The 21,518-nt window shown below is 35.0% G+C and overlaps 3 protein-coding genes across 8 annotated transcripts in view; 1 reads left to right on the plus strand and 2 right to left on the minus strand.

Moving 5' to 3' along the window:
• Nucleotides 1–21,518, plus strand: part of LOC115626213 (leupaxin) — a 56,211-nt gene that overhangs the window by 14,746 nt on the left and 19,947 nt on the right. Inside the window, exons 1-3 of one of the 6 annotated variants that reach the window (XM_030521505.1) lie at nucleotides 4,249–4,342; nucleotides 20,117–20,313; nucleotides 20,379–20,592. In XM_030521505.1, coding sequence (XP_030377365.1) covers nucleotides 4,258–4,342; nucleotides 20,117–20,313; nucleotides 20,379–20,592 — 496 coding nt within the window. In that variant the 5' untranslated portion in view covers nucleotides 4,249–4,257. Of the gene's footprint in view, nucleotides 1–4,248; nucleotides 4,343–11,134; nucleotides 11,160–18,186; nucleotides 18,400–19,978; nucleotides 20,025–20,116; nucleotides 20,314–20,378; nucleotides 20,593–21,518 lie in introns of those variants that run through there. The other 5 variants (XM_030521508.1, XM_030521504.1, XM_030521509.1 and 2 more) reach the window with 5 other exon arrangements.
• LOC115626214 (C-type lectin 37Da) lies at nucleotides 1,647–2,272 on the minus strand. The gene is made up of 2 exons (XM_030521510.1): nucleotides 2,211–2,272; nucleotides 1,647–2,155 (listed from the first exon to the last, which is right to left on the minus strand). Exons 1-2 carry the CDS (start codon nucleotides 2,242–2,244, stop codon nucleotides 1,683–1,685), a joined length of 507 nt encoding a protein of 168 aa, XP_030377370.1. The 5' UTR covers nucleotides 2,245–2,272; the 3' UTR covers nucleotides 1,647–1,682.
• LOC115626216 (C-type lectin 37Db) lies at nucleotides 4,748–5,501 on the minus strand. The gene is made up of 2 exons (XM_030521511.1): nucleotides 5,404–5,501; nucleotides 4,748–5,345 (listed from the first exon to the last, which is right to left on the minus strand). The coding sequence occupies exons 1-2, from the start codon at nucleotides 5,486–5,488 to the stop codon at nucleotides 4,933–4,935; spliced, it is 498 nt and encodes a 165-aa protein (XP_030377371.1). The 5' UTR covers nucleotides 5,489–5,501; the 3' UTR covers nucleotides 4,748–4,932.

Consider the following 21,518-nt stretch of genomic DNA (forward strand, 5'->3'; position numbering starts at 1 on the left):
CTAAAAACATGTCGAACGATTGTTTTAGCTCTTTTGGAAGACTCGAATAGCGTCTATAGCTTTCATACAATGCCATGCTATCTGAGAGGCATGATTTCGACCAAATTTTCAGCATATTCGATTGGAAGTGAATTCCAAATTAGTCGAACTTGACGGAAAACTTGCTGAAGAGCTAATAGCCGTTTTCCCTGAAACTTATGATCTTATAAATGTCCAAACATTTTCAATTGGAATGACAACCGGAAACTGTGATGGTCAATCCTCCAGTCGGTAGGGAACATTGGTTTTTCATTGTGCTTCGCCATTTCACATTATTTGCCCTGAATAATCACGAGAGATATATCAAATCCCTTTTGCTTGCCCTTTCCCTTGTCCTTGATGCAAGGATAAGAAGAGATTCCTTGAAAATATGGCCGAAATCTATTTTTCGCCCTTAGAAATTATTTAGAAGAACATCGACTTTTTTGAGCCTTTAAAACGTTTCACCCACTTGTGAAAAAAATTATCTGTCTATCCTATAGACTCTACAGCTGCTACATGAGGCATTTTTAGACCTTTTGGGTGTTAAAAGAGCAACATAACCTCAAAACGCTTAGCAAACGGGGCATACATTGCAAAACACGTGTCAAAACGTCAAACTCTCAACATTGAATTCAATTTTTTTTATGAAAGCTGTAAAGACAAAAGCTTTAGTAAGTACAAAAAGTTTTCGAAGTTGGCATATTCTTAACACACTGTAGCATATTATCACAATAAATACGCACGACCCCCTAATTTCATACCCAACCGAGCAATCGTGGCAGATGAACAAACACGACACACAAGTTCTCTAGTGATTTCAGTAAATGTTGAAATTAATTATAAAGAAATCAAAATTATTTACAAATATTTTAATGAAATTAAAATTAATTACAAATGGGCCAACAAATTAATTTTATTTGGATGGCGCAATATGTTTCACTTTAATTAATGTTAATACATGTATTTTATTTAAATCTTGTGATAGATATTGCTATTTGTTAGGAAGCTTTATCTAAGAAGTTATTTATACTATTTTCCGCTATGTGGCTAATTACCTAAAACTACCAAGAAATAAGAATTAATATGAAAAAATATGCCAGATTTAGTTTCGTGAGCTGGCAATCTGTTGCTGACAGCTGAATGAATGGGGAAGTTAAAAAAATGAAATCTTTTCGAATTGAAATCTGTTGAAATTTCTGTAACACCCCTGATAATTTACTTTTTGATCTAATAAAGGAGACTTCATTGGTTTGTGGACCTTCCAAACCGAAATAAATAAATATTCGAAATATTCTCAATAAAAAATGAAAGAATCAAATGTGAAATGTATAGTATATCAAAAATATTGCAGCTTTATATTTATGTTATTCGCACTTTACTATTCATTCTATATGCTTTTATGTGATTTTTTCCAGCACCTTTCTGAAAATTAAAATGGCCTGATACGGAAAGTATTTGAATTTAAAAGAAATAGGAGCATAGCCTTTGATCTTTTTTATTATATTATTCATTTTATTTTTAAAGACAGTTAAAGTTATTTAGACAGTTTTTGGAATATACTTTTTAGTTCAAAACAAAAGAAGGAAAGACCTTAATAGAATTGAAAAGTGAAGGTTGCTCCAGAAATCATTGATTAATGTAAAAAGGTTCGATTGATTGGATTACCACAGAATAAAGGAAGCAGATATTGGCTGTGGTTTTTCACAAATGTAGCGGAAACGGCTGTTATTGTCCTGATTCGAACAGGGACGATCGTTCAGTTCGTATTTGGTTGAGGTCTTATAGACATAGCCCAAATGAATGCAATGCTCGCGGCCTTTGTCATTGTCGGGTTGTCCACCTGCCCATTTGTTAATATCAATCGGTTTGGCATTTGTAAACCAATTGTGTTTGCCTTTATTGGCCAAATCGTTGCCCGACGTCCAATACTCCCTTTTATCGCCACGATCGTTTAAATATTTGACAATGGCATCCCACTCGGCCACGGTTTCAAACGTTATTAAGTCGGCATCTAAGCGACGACATTTCTCGTAGGCTTCATACCAATTTGTGGCATCATTACTTTCAATATAATAATAACCATCCCCGATTTTTTGAAACGGTCCTATTTCAATTTTGGAGTTGCTGGGTATGCCTGATCGAAAAGAAAGTTGAAGCTTCCTTTTATTCTTCAGTCGGGCAGTACTTACCAGTCGAAATAAAAGGATTTACTTGAAAAGCCATACTTATGGCCAAAAGGCCAAATAGCTGGAAAACACGAACGTAGCTCTTGAACATTTTCTTAATACTGATTTACAGTGCAGTGTCGCTTCTTTTATAGCGGAGACAGTAGCGCGAGTGAAAGAATCATTATCTTACGAGTTTAATTGAAAATGTACTGCGATAATTGTTCTTCCATTGAATTCCACATTAAATGCGCAAAATATTATCTATCGATTGAAGGGTAATGGACGGTTTACCTACTTTACGAAACACGCATTGCAAGTTGCTGAACATTTCTTAATTTGGCTGATATTGGTTAAACAGATCTTAATGGTTATCTTTTATTTGGAGTACGGCTTGTGCCACATTTCCGCAGCAACTTCCTAAATGTGTCACAACTACTATTGCTACTACTATTGTTACTATTTGCTTCAAAGATTTGGCCAACCAGTTTTGCAATCGGGGTAGGAGAAGAGCATACATTAAGGTTTCATTTATGTTAAACACAAATGGTTTGATTTCAAGTCATTCATTTGAATCTCGAGAGCCAGATTTTAATCGCCATTTCAAGTTTAGCGGAGAACAGCTTTTGAAACTCGTTGCAGATCTTGAGCGTGAGTACAGTCCTTTTATTAAGGATAGTGTTCGTAAACGTCTTCCGACAACAGGGTATGCCGGAATACTATTATGTTACTTATTCAAGTGTTTTAAAAATAGTGGGGGAGGTGAAATGGTCGGATTGGCTTTTATATATAGATTTGTATTATTCTTTTTATTCTTCATTATCTTTATCTCTTAGTTTTATACTTGTACATGTGTGATGGGAAGAATATAAACAAGAGAGAACGCTACAGACGAGCTAACTTTCTTTATAATTAACCGATCGTAATGAAACTTGCCATACGGACTTATAATCACTAACTGGAGATATTTATCTGAGTAAAAAATTCCAAAAAATACGCGAGTTATGGAAAAACACGAATTGAGTGGTATTGGAGGGACTTATTAGTAAAAAACAACAAACTGGATCTGCCTAGGGCTTATGGGAACCTCGATACCGAGTTTTGTTATCCTAGCTCTTGTACTTGCTGAGATCCTTGTGCTCATACAGACAGACACATGGACGAACCCTTTTATCCTTTGGGTACAGGGTATAAAAAGGGATATTTTGGCTTATTAAGTGGTAATGCTATTGCTAAAAAGAACCAATCACTACACTAATATGTATATAATAAGTTGCATAAATTCAAATGAAATTTAGCCCGGCATTTCGTTTAGAATTTACCGTTTTAGAAATATTTGACAAATGTACACAATTTTGCAATTCTCAATGTACAATTTGTGCCATTATTTTAATAATAATTTCTGAATCTTGTTAAGGTTGTAGTAAAATTTCTCTGGTGGTCCTCACAATGTCTATTAGGAAGTGCTGCTGATTATTCTCAATGGTGCCTAAGCATTTTCGCATGCTTCTGAGTAGCGCTAATTATGAATAAGTACATATGTATTATTTATTATAATAACATACATATGTTCATAATAATTTGTCATTCGGTCTCTGCTCAGTCGCAGGCAATCAAAATCAGCGCCTAATGTGGCGCATCACATAAAACTCTCCCCAGGTACAAATTTGTTTCATTAAATCATGTTGGCCATGGTCTAGCGTCTATAGTTGGGACAAAGCTCTCATCATGATGACGATGCGATGCTGATGATGTTCCTTGGCCGCCGTTGTCATCAGACGTCGATGGCGGCGGCGACAGGCGAACCTCAATCCAAACGAAATAACAAAAAACGACAAATGCGTCAACAGCCCAAAAGGCCGAAAATAAAAATGCGCTTATAAATAATTCAAATGAACGACGGGGACAGACTAATCCACAATAAAATGTGTTACGCATTGTTGTTACTTATTGTTTTAGCTTTAAAATCGAGGATTTTCAGCTCAATACCGAAGATTTTTCATCGATTTTTTGACGCAGCTTTTTAGTGAATTTTTCGTTAATCTATAAAATCTCTAAAAAGGCAGCTACAATGGATAGAACTATGTATGGTAAAATAGATCCGGGTGCGCGACAACCCTATCGCACTGTGCTCAGCAAAGGCATTCAACCGGGCTGTAAGTATCTGCATCTACAATTTAAATGGATAAATACTAACTACAAGTACTTATGTTCAGTATAATATTTCATATATATTAATATAAGTTATAGAATTATGTTTGGTAAAATGGGTTTCTTCTTCTTTATATGGACCTATTTTATATCTTCACTGATGCTTGTTTCTGAAAACCATATCATAATCACCCTCAAAATCGTGATATTATCTTAAAAAACAAAAAATATTTAACTTTGCCAAAATTAAAAAAGAAATCACAAAATTGTTCAAGACTTTGATGACTAAATTTATTATCACGTTACTAAATTTGCGAGTAAATATTTGCTTGAGCCGAAGAAAAATTAAAAACTCTTTATTTGACATTTCATAAGATTCTTGAAATCATCAAAATAAGTTTAAAAGAATATAAATTAGTAGAAAATATTTATTCAAGTTTCAAATGGTTGCCGGTTTTCGTTCAAACTTCTAAGGCGTGGTCAGATAAAGTTTGTATGTACAATAAATTGTCGGATTATGAATATAATGTTATTCTAATTTTCTACCCATAGCTTTAGTTGAGCAAGAACTGTGTTTTCTGAAATTTGTTTTACGTTAACACATATTGCTTTTTTCGTGTCCCTCGCATATAAATAGAAATGGAATCTCACAGGAAGCGTCATTCATACGGAATACATTTAGGTCGTACCATAATTCCACACAATGCTCCTTGCCGCCAATGTTATCCGGTTGCCCGGCAGCCCAGTTTAAGAACTCAGCCTCGTAGCCAGTAGCCTGGGCTGTGTAGACACCTTGGATGGCCAGATCGTTAACGCCTAGCCAATAGCTGCTTGACGGATTGAGTTTGCGGCTCAGCTCGAGCAATTCCTCTTCGTCGACCAAATTCGCCAAAGTGCCATTGAGTTGCCGACACTTATCGGCCGCCAAGAACCAATTCGATTTCGACGACTGCTCGATATAGTAGAGTTTGCTGCCGATTTGTGTGAAGTTTTGCAGCGTGTTTTGAGCTGCAAGTGTCATTCGATTACAGGCTTACTTTTGGAGGTAGTTACAGCTTTCACTTACGCATCTGTGTAATTGGTGTGCTTTGTGAATTCGCCCATGCGAGCAGCAACACAAATATTCCGAGCATTCTGCGCTCTATTGCCATCTTGACTCTACAAAATCCAATTCACTACTGTTCGGCCTCTTGTCTTTTCGTATTGATTGTTATCTCATAGTTCCACAGAATTTGTTTTGGTATTGTATTGATAAATACGTATTGATACGTACATTCGTAAATATAGAAAAGTCAAGCAATTATTGTTCATATCTGTTATCACCTATGTCTAAGATTGTGCAAAATATTGTAGTTCCCACTATAACATACAGCTTAAATGGAATCATAGTAGGTAGAAGTATTGGTTCACTATTTGTGAATCAAAAACGGAAATTTTATCGAAAAAATAAGCGTTAAATTTCCTAATTGTTCCACAAGTATTTTTATTTATAGCAATAATTAGTATCTAGTATTAAAAATTTGTGATAATAAACGATGCTGTGATTGGTTGATCTGCTTCACAAATATATCCATATAGAGCAGTACTATTGGCACAGGGGCTACCAATCAGTTGGTAATCTGTCGAATTGGTATTTACATGGGCTATATGTACGCAATTCTCGATTCCTAGGCTATTGTCCGGCTGTCCTGGTGCCCATCTGGCTAGATTTATGGGTTGTGCATTGGTGAACCAATTATGGGCGCCTGTTTGGGCCAAATCGTTGCCCGAGGTCCAGAATTGTGCGCGTCCATACTGCTGATTGAGAAATTGCACAACCGTGTCGAACTCGGTCACATTCTCAAAAGTAACCAGCTCAGAGCCCCATTTCCGACACTGTTCGTAGGCGCTGTACCAATTTTTCTGCTCGTTCTGCACAATTCTATAGTAACCATGACCGATCCTGAGAAAGGGAGCAGTCGTAACGCCCGCGGCATCTGGTATGCCTGTGAAAGGATATTATAAAGCATAGGAACGCTTTCATTTTTCGTCCTCAATGGTCGGGTTGCCACTCACCTTCTCTTATGTATGGGGTTATGTTATATGCCATACTTGTAGCCAAAACTCCAAGGATCAGTAGAACTCGAGTGTGGTTGTTGAACATTTTGATGCTGTTGTGATTGTGATGCGGTTCTATTGTTACGTTTGCTCTTTTATATCCGAGATAGTTGCTTGTACAACTAATCTACTTGTATGTTAGGCTTATCAGTAGAAAGCTCTTTCTTCTCTCAAACGCATAGAAATATAGACCCCCATTCTGTTTATTAGCCAGCTGACCTTTTCCGAAATAAGCGTTTGAGATACAGCTTTCTGGCGGCTTAAGAAATAATGCAAAGTGCAAACAACTCTTCATAAATCCGCTATTAAAATTGTTTGATGATAGCTGTGGATTTTTAGCGATCTTGAATAATCAAAATATTTACTTTTTCAATCATTACATAAAGGAATTAGATGAGCCAAAAATATTGGCGTTGTAATTCAGATTTAACGTAAATGTATTTTTTATACATTGTATTGCTTTATATTAAATTAAATTAAATTAATTAAAATATTAAAATAATTACAAGGCATATATATGTATTAAAGGCATATAGAACCTTTCAGAAGTATTTCCATTTTCCAATTCAATTCATTTTTGTGAGCTTGAATCACAAATTCAAAGTACAAATTGTTGTACCTTATCGAGAATTCACATTATATAAATACGTGTATACATATATTTAGTATCTTCCAAATGTTTTAATAGAGCGCATATGAAGAGTATTCTGCACCTTGCATACATTTCTAAGCTGCTACAAGGTTGCTCCTAAAAAGTAAATTTCGGGAAAGGCCGGCGGGCTAATAAAGACAATGAGGTCCACATTTTTTGCACATGAGGGAAGAATGAGCTTTATACTGATAAGCTTAACAGAAATTAGTTATACAAACAACTATCTCGGATATAAAAGAGCCAGCCTAACATAAGAACCGCATCACAATCACAACAGCATCAAAATGTTCAACAACTACACTCGAGTTCTACTGATCTTTGGGGTCTTGGCCATAAGTATGGCTTACAAAATAACCCCATACATAAGAGAAGGCGAGTAACGAATAGGGACGAATCAAGAGCCTGACTAATATCCGTTCATAGGGATTCCAGAGGGAGCTGACGTAACAACTGCTCCCTTCCTCAAGATCGGCGACGGCTACTATAGAATTGTGCCATACGAACGGAGAAATTGGTACAGCGCCTACGAGCAGTGTCGTAAATGGGGCTCCGAATTGGTTACCTTCGAGAATGCGACCGAATACGATGCGGTTGTGACATATCTGGATCAGCAGTACGGACGGACGGCACGATTCTGGACCTCAGGCAACGATCTAGCCACAACAGGCACCCACAATTGGTTCACCAATGCAGAACCCATTACCCTGAATAGATGGGCCACAAACCAGCCGGACAACTACCTGGGAATCGAGCATTGCATACTAATAGCCTACGTTAATTACAACTCGACGAATTACCAACTGAACGATAGCCCCTGTGCCAGCAACACTGCTTTATACGGATATATCTGCGAAGCAGACAAACCAATAACCGCATCTTTCATCATCACTCATTTTTAAATGGAAATATTTGTATTTTAATGATACAAGGGAATAAATAAGATCGTCTTCATTAATGTAAAATTTTTAAACACTCCTTGTTGTTTTATGCAATCGTACAGGGATTTATAGATGAAGGGTATGTTTATGGTCATAATCAGTATTACAAAACAAGCAATAGGAGAAAAGGACAAACTCTCTTTAAGGTAAATTCACGGACATCTTGAAAAGGTTTATGAATTGGCTCAGGCTACACACAGGACAGCTACTAACTGGTAACTAATACTATATAATGGCACAGATCGATTTTTATACTACACCAGAAGGCACAATCCATGTAATCCTTGGGGACTTGGAAACAAATAGATGTAGCCATGTTTGTGTGTCTGTTTATATGCAAGCTAGCCTCTCTTATTCCTGGCAGCAGATTAAAGACTGCGAAATAAATGAAATTTTGAGATGTTTTAAAACGGAGGATTAAAAGTATTTGCCACGGACATGTCTAAATAGACCCTTTATATAGAGCTCCAGGTTATAGCGTTCAAGCTTTGCAATAAATTTTGTTATTTATTGTCGAAACTGAAACAATCAACGATTTGCAAGCAATTTGCACACAAATTTGTAGTTTTTCAAAAGTATGCTTAAAAAGTATTTAAAAATACACTAAGAATCGCATAGATAAAGAACAGCTTTTATTTTCATTCCAAAATGTTCAGTTATATTTTCTTTTTATTACCAAAAACAACTCAACAAAAGAATTAATTATGATTATTGTGTGTTGTTGCCTTCATATTTATTTCACATAATCTGCCAAAAACTGACAAACTTGAAAAACCAATGCAAATTATTTGCCAGTCTCTTTAACGCAATTATTTTCAAAAGGATAAAATTTATTTTTTGTATATAAAATTTGCTTTCACCTAAAAATGTTTGATTATGGATTTTGAGTTTTTAAAAGAATTGAGAGTTTCATTTCAAATAAATTTGATTCGGCAATGTCTAAGTGAAGCTTAGAAGTTAAATAAAAACATTTCTTTTGTGTAGTTTTTGTTATCAGTTTATTATGTGCGTTGATAGTTCTGATTCAGATATTGCACACCCGTATCGTATTCAGCAACATTCTCGGAAGTAACCAATTCAGAGCCCCATTTACGACACTGCTCGCGTAGATATTGTACCAATATCTCTTACCGTTCTGCACAATTAAGTAAAAGCAACGTTCTCTGGTAAACATGTAAAAGGATAATATGAAGGGTTCTTGACTTTCTTAATCGTTGCTCTTCACCTTCTTATATATGTAATACTTACGACAAAAACTCCAAAGAGCAGAATAAGTTCAGTGTAATTGTTGAACATGTTGACAATCTTTTTATTATCGAGACCTAGTACAACTAAGCTCATTTGCTCTTTGTGCTGTCATATGCAAATGAAGTTAATATTATTACCTTTAACTCTTTTATACAATACTTTTTATTTTTTATTAAAATTGAAATAATAAAACCAACTTCTTATAAGTTTTGCCAATGGAGGGCTACAAATGAATGAACTATTTCTAAACTATTCTATGTCTAAAAGGTAACGATAGATGATATTGTAGACGAATTCATTCAATGTAAATTGTAAAGTTGTTTTCTGATTTGGGAAAAGTCAATTTCTACATTGATCTAATTTTTTATTTTACCTGTTAACCTAGAAGTGATGGTTTAGTTGTTGGCCATATTTAAAAAGTTATATTAAATTGTTCTCGACGTGTGCAAAAAAAATATAACGCATTCATTTAAGCCGTTTTAATATAGGGATTATGAAGATGGTTTCAACATTTTAAGCCACATCTAAAACGTTTATTTCGGAAGAGGTCAGCTGGCTAATAAAGAGAATTGGACCATCTTTCTGTGCGCATGAGAAAAGAAAGAGCTTTCAACTGATAAGCCTAATATATGTATACTGGTATTAGTTGTAGAAGCAACTACTTATCTGGGATATAAAAGAGCATCAGTAATTTATTGTATTATACAATAAAAATATTCTAAAGAAATACATACATACATATTAAATAATTTGACTTCTTGGCTTTCGCATTCTGTTGAAATATTATGATGAATACTGATCCAAATTTTTAATGAAATATTTAATTATCTACTAATTTAAAATATATTGAGTCTTTATATGCTCTTTAAACTGGCAACATTCCATGCTGGTTAGCTAATCCTAAAGAAAGTTAAAGCCATTTATAGTCGGGATCAGCATTACAATAATTGTTTGAATATAAATACAATAAGTGGAAAGATGTGTTGCATACTTTTAGCCTGTTTGAAAGAAGGCCCCTACAGGCGAATTTCACCACAAATCATGCAGCCTTAGAAGTATGCTATACAATACTGGTGCTATGCTTTTACATTAACTTTTAACTATATTAGATATAGATATAACTTTAATCTAAATTAGTTATAGATATGAGGTTTATTACGATATTCCATTTGAACAATAATAACAACAGTCCCTTTTGCTTAGTTCAATGTATTGGGACTAAATGTTTGCCTGATATTACTGGCAGAAAGTTTATTCTAAGAACTCAAAGCGACTGAGAGTAAAAATTGAGAGCTCTACCCATTGCGTTGTTTCTTTATACTAAACTTAGTGTAAACAATCGCACACACACTTGCCAACATGACGCAATCGTTCAATAAACAATAAACACACACACACACATGTATACAATCGTATACGTTGTATACGTTCTACAGTGGAACAAAGTGAAGAAATTGTGTCTTCAGGCTCCCCTCTCATGGATCGTGTCGATCTTCATTGTTGAGAACAATTTTAATTAGTTGTGCCTGCCATTTGTTAACAGTGCACAGTAATTACGAAATGCACATTTGTACATACAAACACTCATACATGCACATATATGTACATACATACATACATGTACATACAAATATGTATGTATGCACAAACATTTACATGCATCTAAATATTATGATTGCATTTCAATGACGGCAACAATTTGTATGCGTCCACGGGTGTGTCTGTGGCTGTGTTTGTGGCATGGAAGTCTCACCTGCTAGACGCTGATTTGAATATTTTGAGTTTAGTTTGCATTTAGACGCTGTGCGGTATCCATCAGTTGCAATAGTTTGTCAAACAGGTGAACACTAAGTAACAACAATAATAAGCTTTGGAATATGAAAAATGGTAAGCTTTTTCATTCATGCGCACCTCGCATTACCTCATTCACTCAATGCCCCATTCATTGAGAATTCTGCGACAAAAAGTGGGTTTGTTGTGTCGTGGGCGTACATATTTTATTGTATAAAGTTTTTTTTTTGTTCGGTTTTGCTTTTTTTTTTTTTTGCTGTTCTATTTATTGCCATTGTGGCACTTGCCGTGTTCTCGGGGTTAGATTGTTAGATGATAGTTCATTAGCTATTGTATAGGTTTTTTTAATTGCTGGCTACTCATAACTTTGTGTCAGCAATTGTTGAAAAATAAACTACTATGCGAGTTAGTATACGAGTGTACGAGGCTTGTCTTAGGAGTTTTTTGTCTTTTCGGAAAATAGGCCAACTTTTCTCTGCAATTTTTTGTCTTCTTTAAGGTTACTTATTGTTTAATTGTTTCTATAAAAAAATAGAGCTAGGCTAATTCTGAAGGAACAACTTTTATACATGCTCTCCAGTGAATAGATAATAAGCTGAAAACAAGGTCAAATTCTCTTCTCTAGGCGATGGCTACACATCTATGTACACTGCTCAACACACATAAGTTCATTAAAGATGAATTAAAAGACTATTCCAAATTTCTCGCACCATCGTAAAAAGCATTTCCATACATACTGCTCCACCAATAATAGCGATGTATATTCCAAAAATAAATATTACGAACCTCGTTTTTGTCTAAAGCCAATAAAAGTTCGCCGCATTTGATTGATTAGGTTTGATTGCCATATCATTATATTTACATAAATTTATCGAATTGCCCGACTAGCCCAGCGGAAGTCAAAATCAAACATGTCAAGCTTGCAGACAAAGCTCAAACGAAAATAGATTTTTGAATACATACGAATATACATACATATATTTTTTTAAACTGTAGAACCAGTTCTAAATATTTCGGCGTTTGTTAACAGCGCGACCACCTGTTGTGAAGTTTGTTTATATCATACAGGAATGCATAGTATCTGCGTTATCTATGAATGAAGTAATACAATACACACTATAATGTTTACTCTCGACTAGCCTTGCCACTTGCGACGCATATACATATGTACATATTTACATCAATTAAACGTATTACTTAACCTCTGAACTTTTAACAGACACGCACTCTGAGCATTCAATTATAAAATCACTCAAAAAGGCGAAGAAAAAGTGCACCGAAAAAAACTACAATTCAGTCATCGTGCTGTCAAATTAATACTAGAAAACCACAGAGCAAACACTTTTAATTTGTTGCCATTTGTTGTTGTTCTTTTAACACTAATTTTAGTTTAGTCAAAGTCAAGTGATTCATCAGCCGTATTGCTGCTGCTTCTGATGATTTGTTGTTGCTGTTCTAGTCATTGGGGGCGCCTTTTCAGTGTCAGACGCCAACGCAACGAAAGCAGCAGGCGACAAATGCCAACATTATGTATTTAACAGTTTTCGTATTTAATTTTTCGCATTGCAAGTACATATGTAAATATGTATGCCAATTAGTTGCCCTTTCGATTTTGTTTAAAGTAAAAGTAAAAACTTAAGCAGATGACAGATCAGTCCTTTTTGATTGCGTAGAACAACTGTGTTCAGGAATACCCTTAATGTAAGAGTGCTGTAATTAGTGAGCCGCAGTAACAACGACACGACAAAATCATCTCAGCAGTCACTCAAACATATTGAGCGTGTTGCCTGTGCCTTTGCTCTCAAAATCTGTTTTGAGTATCTATGCTGCTTGGGCCGCGACGCTACGCGACGCGCTGCAGCTACAGCTTCAACAAAATTGACCAGCTGGCGTCTCGTTCAGTTGCTTTTGAGATTTTGCCGAGCGAAAATAACAGTTTTGGTGCTGTTGCTGTGGCTGTGTTCGACGTGTGTGAAAAATTTGTTGAAAACGCAGAAAAACAAACAAGCAGCCCGTTTACTTGTTATACTGTTTGAGTGTGTGTGTGTGTGAGCCAAAATAATAATTTTTGGTTTGTGTACGTGTTTGTGTGTATTTTGGTCTAGCTGATAAAAAGCCAACAAAAATTTGATCAAAACAACAAAAACATTAACACCTAAACATTAACACCTAAACACTAGCATAAAACATGCTGAAAAATAACAACAATATGTAATTGAAAATGAAAGTGTCACAGCGAGCAAAAAAGCAACAATGTCAACAACAATTGTGAACAAGAAGAAGCAACAACAGCAATAATTGAAAAGAGCAATTGTCATGCGCACAACAAAAATAATAACAACAACAACAACAACAGCAGCTAAAACAAAACTTCGCAACAGCAACAACAACTGACCATGCGCGTGCTGCTTGACCTGCTCTACGCTTAAAATATTGTCGTTTGCTTCGCACCCACGCTCTTGCCCTCTCTGCCTTGCACACGCTCTACTGTCACTCTTCTATATATGTGTGGCTATGGATGTGTGTATTGTGCAAGCGCCGTTGCATTTCAACAGCTGGCCAGCAGTGTTGCCAATTTTTATGTGTCAGGAAAAGCTAGATCTGCATTAAAACAAGCTAAAAATATTTAAGCAAGTTACAATAATGGAAAGAAATGATTGTTCATTATTATCTTACTTAAAAAGGAATTAGATTGATGAGAGAGGCGAATAGCAGCTTTTAATGAAGCATTTTATATTTATTTTTAAACATGTATTCTACGACCCCAACAATTATATAACATATCGTTCGCAAATAGGGTTGTTAATAAAAGTTCGATTGAAGAATTATTTAAATGACAGTTACATCAATGCCTACTTTTGCCTTTGGGTGCTACCATGTTCACTTCCCTTAGGGATAGGCTATTATTCCATGTAGTGTCTCAGAATGAAGCAATTGGGAAACCGCAATTTAAAAATTTTACGTTTACTCTGTATTTTCAAAATTCCAGAGCTGGCGGGAAAATGGCTATGTTGGCAACACTGTTTACAGAGCTGCCAAACTGAACTGAAGCTATAACTTCTTTTTCTCCATCTCATTCCCTCTCTATCTCTCTGTTTAACTGCATCGGCTAAAGTTGTGGACTCTCATCATTTATGGCGCGGCATTTAATTGTTTTTAATTGCGTTTCAATTAACGCAGCAGTTCAAAATTTTATCGAATGGCTTAAAGTTGTTTGCTGCATTTTGTCGTTTGCCGCTTGATGGGTTTTTAATGGATTTTTATTGGTACGCTGGGGCGCTAATGCAGTTTTCTGGGAAATGAAAAACGTTGCTGGTGCTTTTTTCTATAGATAGGATCTTCTACTTTATCGAGCCAGGCGGTCCTTAACGATTAGAACGTGGATTTGGGCGAAGAAATGCGAACATATTTAGAAAAGAAGCTATTTAGAGGAATTTAGGAATAGCATACAAGAATAGGTATTGTTTGTAGATTCAATTCAATGCAATTTTTTCTTTATCTAGATTCACGAGAATTTAATGCCTGATGAAAATTTATTCGTTGGAATTATAATTGTCATTAAATATCGGGTTGTATTTCAGCACAGCAGTTTCCAATACCTATTGTTGTTTTGTCAACTTGGTATTTTGTAAAGCAATCATCAACCTTTAATTATCTCTAAAGGACAGTAAGCCTACAGTCTTTATCTTAAGATCTTTTTTATTTTTTTAGAACAGATCTCCAAAACTTTAGAAATAACTGGGCACTCAAAATTATCGCAAAAACGTGTTAACAAATATTTTATACTCGTACGTCCTGTAGGGGTTTATTTAAAAAAAAAACACACACATTTCACAAGTAACCATTGGGTTGTCTAGAAAGTAATGTGCAAGAGGTCTCTTGCTTTATTATTACTTAAAATGGCCTTCAAACATTTCAAAATTCAACTTTTTATTCTTTGTATTACTACTTGTTTATATTTATTTAATTTTATTACAAAACACACTTCACAAGCTCCACCTTTCTGCTAAATCTGTCGCATAATCCGTAGAAGATGACATCTAAAAACCACTCAACATCTTCCAAGTCTTGTCGCGTGTCGCCCCGAGGCTTAACCTCCTCAGTTGTGATGGCTGCGTTAGATAGATATAGTCACCCACCCACATCAAAATCACTTTGAAATCTGCCCCCCAATGTGTCTTGACTCGCCTTGCACATGAAATTTATTTCCGTTACGCTGTTCAGATCGAAAGAAAAACAAACTTGTCATTTAAATTTCCGACAAGTTTTGCCAACTCCCAGCCCATGTAGTCATAATTCTTCTGAATTGTCTCACAGTCTTGGCGTTGACCCACTGAAGCGCAACGTTTTGATAACCCTGCTGGGGCTCTTCTTCGATCGGGTGGTGTAAAGAGCAATTGCTTTTGCTGCACACTGGTCCTATTTTAAGACAATGTGACGACCATATGGCAGTTGTCTCGTCTGTACAGTGTGTCTGCCACATCTCTCCAGTTGTGGCGATGCTCCAGAACAACCACATGTTCTCACAATGCCCAGCCGCCCTATTCGAATATCTGGCTATGTTTATTTTTAAACACATTGCGAAATAAATTGCCGTTTGTTTTGCTGCTATATACATACATATGTACGCCTTCGATATTTTCCATATTGAAAAACGTTTTTAAATTTAGCGCAACTATAATATACCTAAATATACATATATACATACAACCAAATATATACACCCATATACACATACTATATATGAATGTGCTTTTGGCCATTTGTTGCTGTTTCCCACTGACCATAATTTGCTGCCAAAAAGCGCGTCACACCTTAATAAATTTTCCCTAAGCAACTTTTTATATAACTCATACAATTTTCACTCAACATTTTATATTGCGACTCTATTTCTTTCTCTGCCGCACTCTCACTCTTTCTCTCACACTATCTCACCATCTCTTAATCACTCTCTTGGCATTGGCCCAGTTACAGGTGTCTTGGCGGGCCACCAACAAACATTTGAACTTTTCGCGCTTTCATCGCAGCGAAAAATCAAAGAACGAATATTTCTGTTTGAACATTTTTGTTTTTGTTTTTTATTTATTTTTTTATGTTTCGTTTTCATTGATTCCTGCTGTCTGGTCCGTGAGTTGTACTTGTATTCTCGGATGTGCTAATCACTGCTTATCATCTTTTTGTTGGACATTGTTTATTCGTATTTAGCGCGCCAGTGGTGGTCAAATACTTTAGATTGTGGGGGGAGAACACTAGGAATCGATAAAAATAGTTTGTTTGACTTGTAGTTGTGGATATGATTGTAATCAAGTTAATAAGGGGCCAAGGGGGAAAACTGATCATTTCTGATAATTTTACAGATGTATATTTTAATTACAGTGAGGCCAGTCCTTGCATAAATTAGCTTGCTGCCATTTTTTACATTCCTCGATTCCTAATTCTATAATAGTGATCGCTTGTAATAGCCAAAAAAAAGTTACCTATTACTGAAGCTGTATTTGGCATTTTAAATTTAATATTAAGAATGTTAGACGAATATTTTCATTTTTAAAAGAATGGAATCAAAACCGCATCAACAACATTAGTTATTCTTAAAAAATCATTAGCAATACATTACTTACTTGCATAAATAGGGAGTTTTTAAATATCCTGAATGTCTCACCATTCTTTAAATTTTTCGAAGGCGTCCTGCAACCAACATATTAAATATTATTTAGAAAAGGGCATTCAAGAATAAAATTCTTCCATGTAGATGACAGCTCATCCTTTTTCGATGATATTTAGACAATTTAAAAAGTTTTTCATTGATTATGAAAAACATCAATGGCCCCTTTTCAGAGAATGTAACGTCTTTAACGGTTTTTCAGTTTGGTATTGAAAAACTGCATTTGCTTACATTTCATTGCATTAATAGTAGGTTTTCTAGTTATCGGAATGTGTTATCATTATTTACTATTTAATAATTGAATTAATATAATATAATATTGAATTAACGAGGGATGGACAAGATCAAAATACTATTTATTTGAATGACCCATTCATGAAAATAAAACGCCAGATTAAGACTTAATAAAACTATCAATAAAATTTAGACAATTTAAGAAGCCAGAACTAATTATTGATAGCATAGTCCTTAAATTATTTAAATTTGGTTTTGGAAATCCTCCATAGTCTTAAAATAGTTTTCAATCATTACATACGAAATGTCTCACTGAATTATTCCAAGCTGGTGAATATCAATATTTTCTCATTTTTAAAAAGAATAAGAGATTGAAAGAAGTTTAGTAATAATCATGTTTTCCACAACAATCGACCACCAAATAGTTCTGAAACACTTTGTACTATATAACTAAATTCTATTTATATCAAACCGCAACTATTTTTACCGTCCCAGTTATTTACGAAGAAATCAATTTAAGTTGTCCCTCAACGACTTTATTATTATTTCCGATATGTAGAAAATTATATCTATATATCAACTATATATATGTGTCAATTGTTTTGCCTGTCAAACCGCACCCTTTCCTTCTGAGCTTCCAGTCAATATTTGCATGCCATTCGGCCATTTAGTGTTCAAACAAACGTTCTGGTTACTTGGCTTGCCTTCTGACTTATCCAATCCGACCTTGCCTGCCACTTTGTTGCTTTTAGCCAAATTGTGGTCCCAAAAGAATACAAACAACATAAAATTTGATCAAATATATAAAACGGTGTGGCATACATACGTACATATATGTGATATTTCATGCCTTCGCGCGAATTTATTTCTCTGCTTGTTTTTTGTTTTTTTGACTAGTTCGACTAGTTCGTCCCACGAAATGTACTATACAAACGCCGATTTTAGTGTGTAGTCGTCGTCATCGTAGTTGTTGTTGTTGTCAATGGACGGTCGTTGCCGCTCATAGTGGTTGCCACTTTGGTCCCAGAGTTGGGGAAGTGTGGGTGTCATAAACACTTTTTGGGTAGCCCCATATCGATTGAGTTTTCATGCAACGGCTTTTGCTTTAATTTGGTCACATTTCTAAACTGATTTGCTGGACAGTCGGTTGTCGGTTGAGTTGTTGCTATTGCTGTTGCTGATTGGTATTTAAAAAGTCGTTACTTATTTAGTTGTCGCTGTCGTTTAGCAACTAATAAAGTAAAAGAGGCGTAAAGGTGCTCTGCTTAGAAACAACAACGAGCAACAAGAACATTGAACCGTCCATACCTCAACGTCGACTTCGATTTTGGCCATATTTGTGTATATAGCAAGAGATGTCTTCAAAACTGATATCATCATCGTTTCACAGTTCGCCACTCAACGATTGTTTTAAAGTGGGCGAGTTCGAAAGACGTTTGGGTAAGTCTGAAAATGTTGGGGTGGTGTGTTTGAAACGACAACTAATGAACCGATTGAAAAACACTGAAAATAGATAAATATTGATAAGCTTTATGGACCAGGGTCAAGGTTAGCTACACAAGCTTCCAAAAGTTCACAAGCTAAGGACAAAACTTGTAATCTTTAAGCTTCAACTTCGAAAGCCATTGAGCTCGTCGAAATATACTTAGCTGTTTAATGATATAATACAGTATTATAATCCGAGCATGTATATAGTACAGTAAGCTTAGAAAAATCCATTTTCAATGATCTTGAAATAAAAAATGTGTAAAATATGGCTGCACATCTGATGCTTTAAAGCAATCTATGAATTCACTTCTAAATATAGACACATTCGTAAATAGCTACTAAATTAGACATTTGAATAAAGTGGCAATTGATATTTTAATATACAGGTAGTAATAATTCCTGAAAATAGTTTAAAGTTTGAAAAGAAATGCCTCATATATGATTTATCTTTTTAGCTGTACTGGAATTGTAGATATTCTTCTGGAATTGTAGATATTCATAAAAATTCGCAACATTGATAAAGAAATGTTATGAAATATAAAATTTGCCTTGTCAGTAATGACGATTTAAAAATATATCACGGATATAACCTTTTTAATAAGCTAACTATCTATACAGTATCTCTTTTAATATCCCAAATTTAACATTCACTTTAATTGGTAGACTCGTAAAATATCAGACTAATTTTCACTTAACTGCTTCACAGCAACGAAAAGAAAGAATATGAAAACATATCGATAACTTAGGTTTCGTAGTTGAGCATATGAACTAAGTCTTACCAATTAAATCACTTTCACAATATGAGCAAACTCAAATTATTGAATAGCGTGAAAGTAATATATCGATTATTACATATTACATATATATCAGAAATGTAAATTACCATCTACTACTCCTTCTTTTTATCTTCAATTATACAAATGTTGACAACTCTAAGTTTTTATATTCTTCATTGAGTCTTCCTAGCTGCGGCTTTAAATTTTAACAGAATCTTTTGCACTTGTGCCGATCCCGAGTTGACCTGCAAGGGAATCATTCCTAAATATATATTGATTATTACAATTTTAGCTAATTCTCCCCATAGCCCCCATAGAGGAGACTATTTGTTTTAATATAAATCTAGCCACCTCTAAATTCTTATATACAAGACTCAAGACTTGCCATCTTCTGTTTAGAAATCTTACGCATTCTCCTGCAGCAGTTCCGAACCAATGTTGACTCGCTTTCAATCCCTTCTGAATTAATATTCAGATTTTAGCTCGGACTTGCCCCGAAGTGTTCCCAGCCATTACACTAACCCAAAAGAATATCAGTTATGACAACAACCACTGCAGAATGTGTCTTCACGTCATATCGTGTGTCTCTGTCTGATAAGAGCAAACAAAAGTTGTGAAAAGTTAGCCTTATCTGCAGCCATGGCACGAAAAAGTGCCGCTATGAGCCAAGTAAGAGTAATGTCGTCGGCAGTTATCATCGGGCTATGCGTCAGAATTGTTTGCATTCAAAGAGAATTTTATTCAAAATTTAGATTAATAGGGCGGGTATCATGGCCAAGTCGGGCGACTATGACAATTTAGGTGCTGAATACCTATGTCCAAGATATAGATACTCGTATAATCGTATAAGGAAATAAATATAACTTTGATTTCCAATTTTAATATACTTGCAGATGCATTGCTAGCCGATTTGCAGAACAGTGTGCCGGGACAGCAGCAACATCAGCCCCAATATGGCACCGTGCAGTCCAAACATTTGCCCCAACAACAACACCAACAACACCAACATCAACAACATCAGCAATCACAGAACTTTGTGGACAGTACGCCCGGTTACGGTAGCTTGAGAGGCAAACCGCAGCCACAGCTGGTGAGTCCGCATTAATTCAATAGTCATCTATAAATACTAATTTCTTTACATTTCAATTTGAATAGTATCAGGAGCATTATAGCGTGGAGACGCGCTCCCCCACTGCTGACTTAATTGGCCCTAGTCAAAACAATACCTATCAGAATCAAAGCGCCGGTTCACTGCCGCGCAAAGCCCCGGCATATAACAACGGCCAAGGTAACTCGGGATTATCCGAGCTCGAGGACTTGCTGCAGGACTTGCAGAATGCGCGCTACAACAATGGTGTGGAAAAGAATGGTAAGCTCTAGCGAAACGGTGTATCTAATTTACGAAATTTACTTATTGAGAAAGATTATAATTTAAAAATAACTAAAGGCAAGAAATTGCGAGTTAGATAATACATATAGAAAAAACATATAATACAACAAAAATATAATTTAAATGGAAATGGCGATTTCCTTGAATATGCTTTCCTCTGTTGATTGCATAAAATATATTTTCATAGCTTTAGAAGTATTACATAATACATGTACTTTAAGATTATTTGTTTGTAACTTTTTCAAATGGGTCATTCGATTTTGAAATTATAATTTCAATGAAGCTAAAAACTTCTTAGTCAATTCAATATTTTTTGAAGGTTTATAAACCACATAAACAATATACTTTTATAACAAGTACGGGGAAAAGAATACCATTTTAGACTTTCTGAAGTTATGTTTCAGAGACTTTTAATTGATTTTTTAAGGAATCTCTTTTTTTATACCCCTTTAACCAAAGGGTTTAAAGATGTACTACATATTAATGCAAAAATTAGGGATTACGGTGTAGCTTTACAACTTTGAGAAGCCAAATCGTTTGTAGTAAAAAATTTGGTAGGGTTTGGATTGAAATGGATCGCGTTAATACCTTTTGGGAAACGATAATTAGAAATACCGAAAACAAGAGTGCGGGCCTTAGGGCCTTGCTATATAAAACTTTTTAAATAAGTACTTCTACTTCTTAAAAAAGATTATATGGTATAATAGATTATTGTTTTCTATAATTCTTAAATTGTTTTTAAGGCATTCATTTTTTGTTAGTTTCTTTGCTTATGCATATTGTAATAAGATTATATTAATTCACAGCATTCTTTAACAAATTTTACCAAATTTTTTATAATATTTAATCCAAAAAGAACGTAAGACTATAAGCTATAAATTTTGCTCACACATAATCCTATTAAA

Source organism: Scaptodrosophila lebanonensis, unplaced genomic scaffold (assembly GCF_003285725.1).
Source record: "Scaptodrosophila lebanonensis strain 11010-0011.00,11010-0021.00 unplaced genomic scaffold, SlebRS2 tig00000080-arrow-pilon, whole genome shotgun sequence".
Lineage (NCBI taxonomy): Eukaryota > Metazoa > Arthropoda > Insecta > Diptera > Drosophilidae > Scaptodrosophila > Scaptodrosophila lebanonensis.

Coding starts and splice junctions, on each gene's coding strand:
- LOC115626214 (XM_030521510.1), bottom strand. CDS start 2,244: ATGGCTTTTCAAGTAAATCCTTTTATTTCGACTG. Junction 2,156..2,210: donor AAATCCTTTTATTTCGACTG/GTAAGTACTGCC, acceptor CTTTTCGATCAG/GCATACCCAGCAACTCCAAA.
- LOC115626216 (XM_030521511.1), bottom strand. CDS start 5,488: ATGGCAATAGAGCGCAGAATGCTCGGAATATTTGTGTTGCTGCTCGCA. Junction 5,346..5,403: donor CACACCAATTACACAGATGC/GTAAGTGAAAGC, acceptor TGACACTTGCAG/CTCAAAACACGCTGCAAAAC.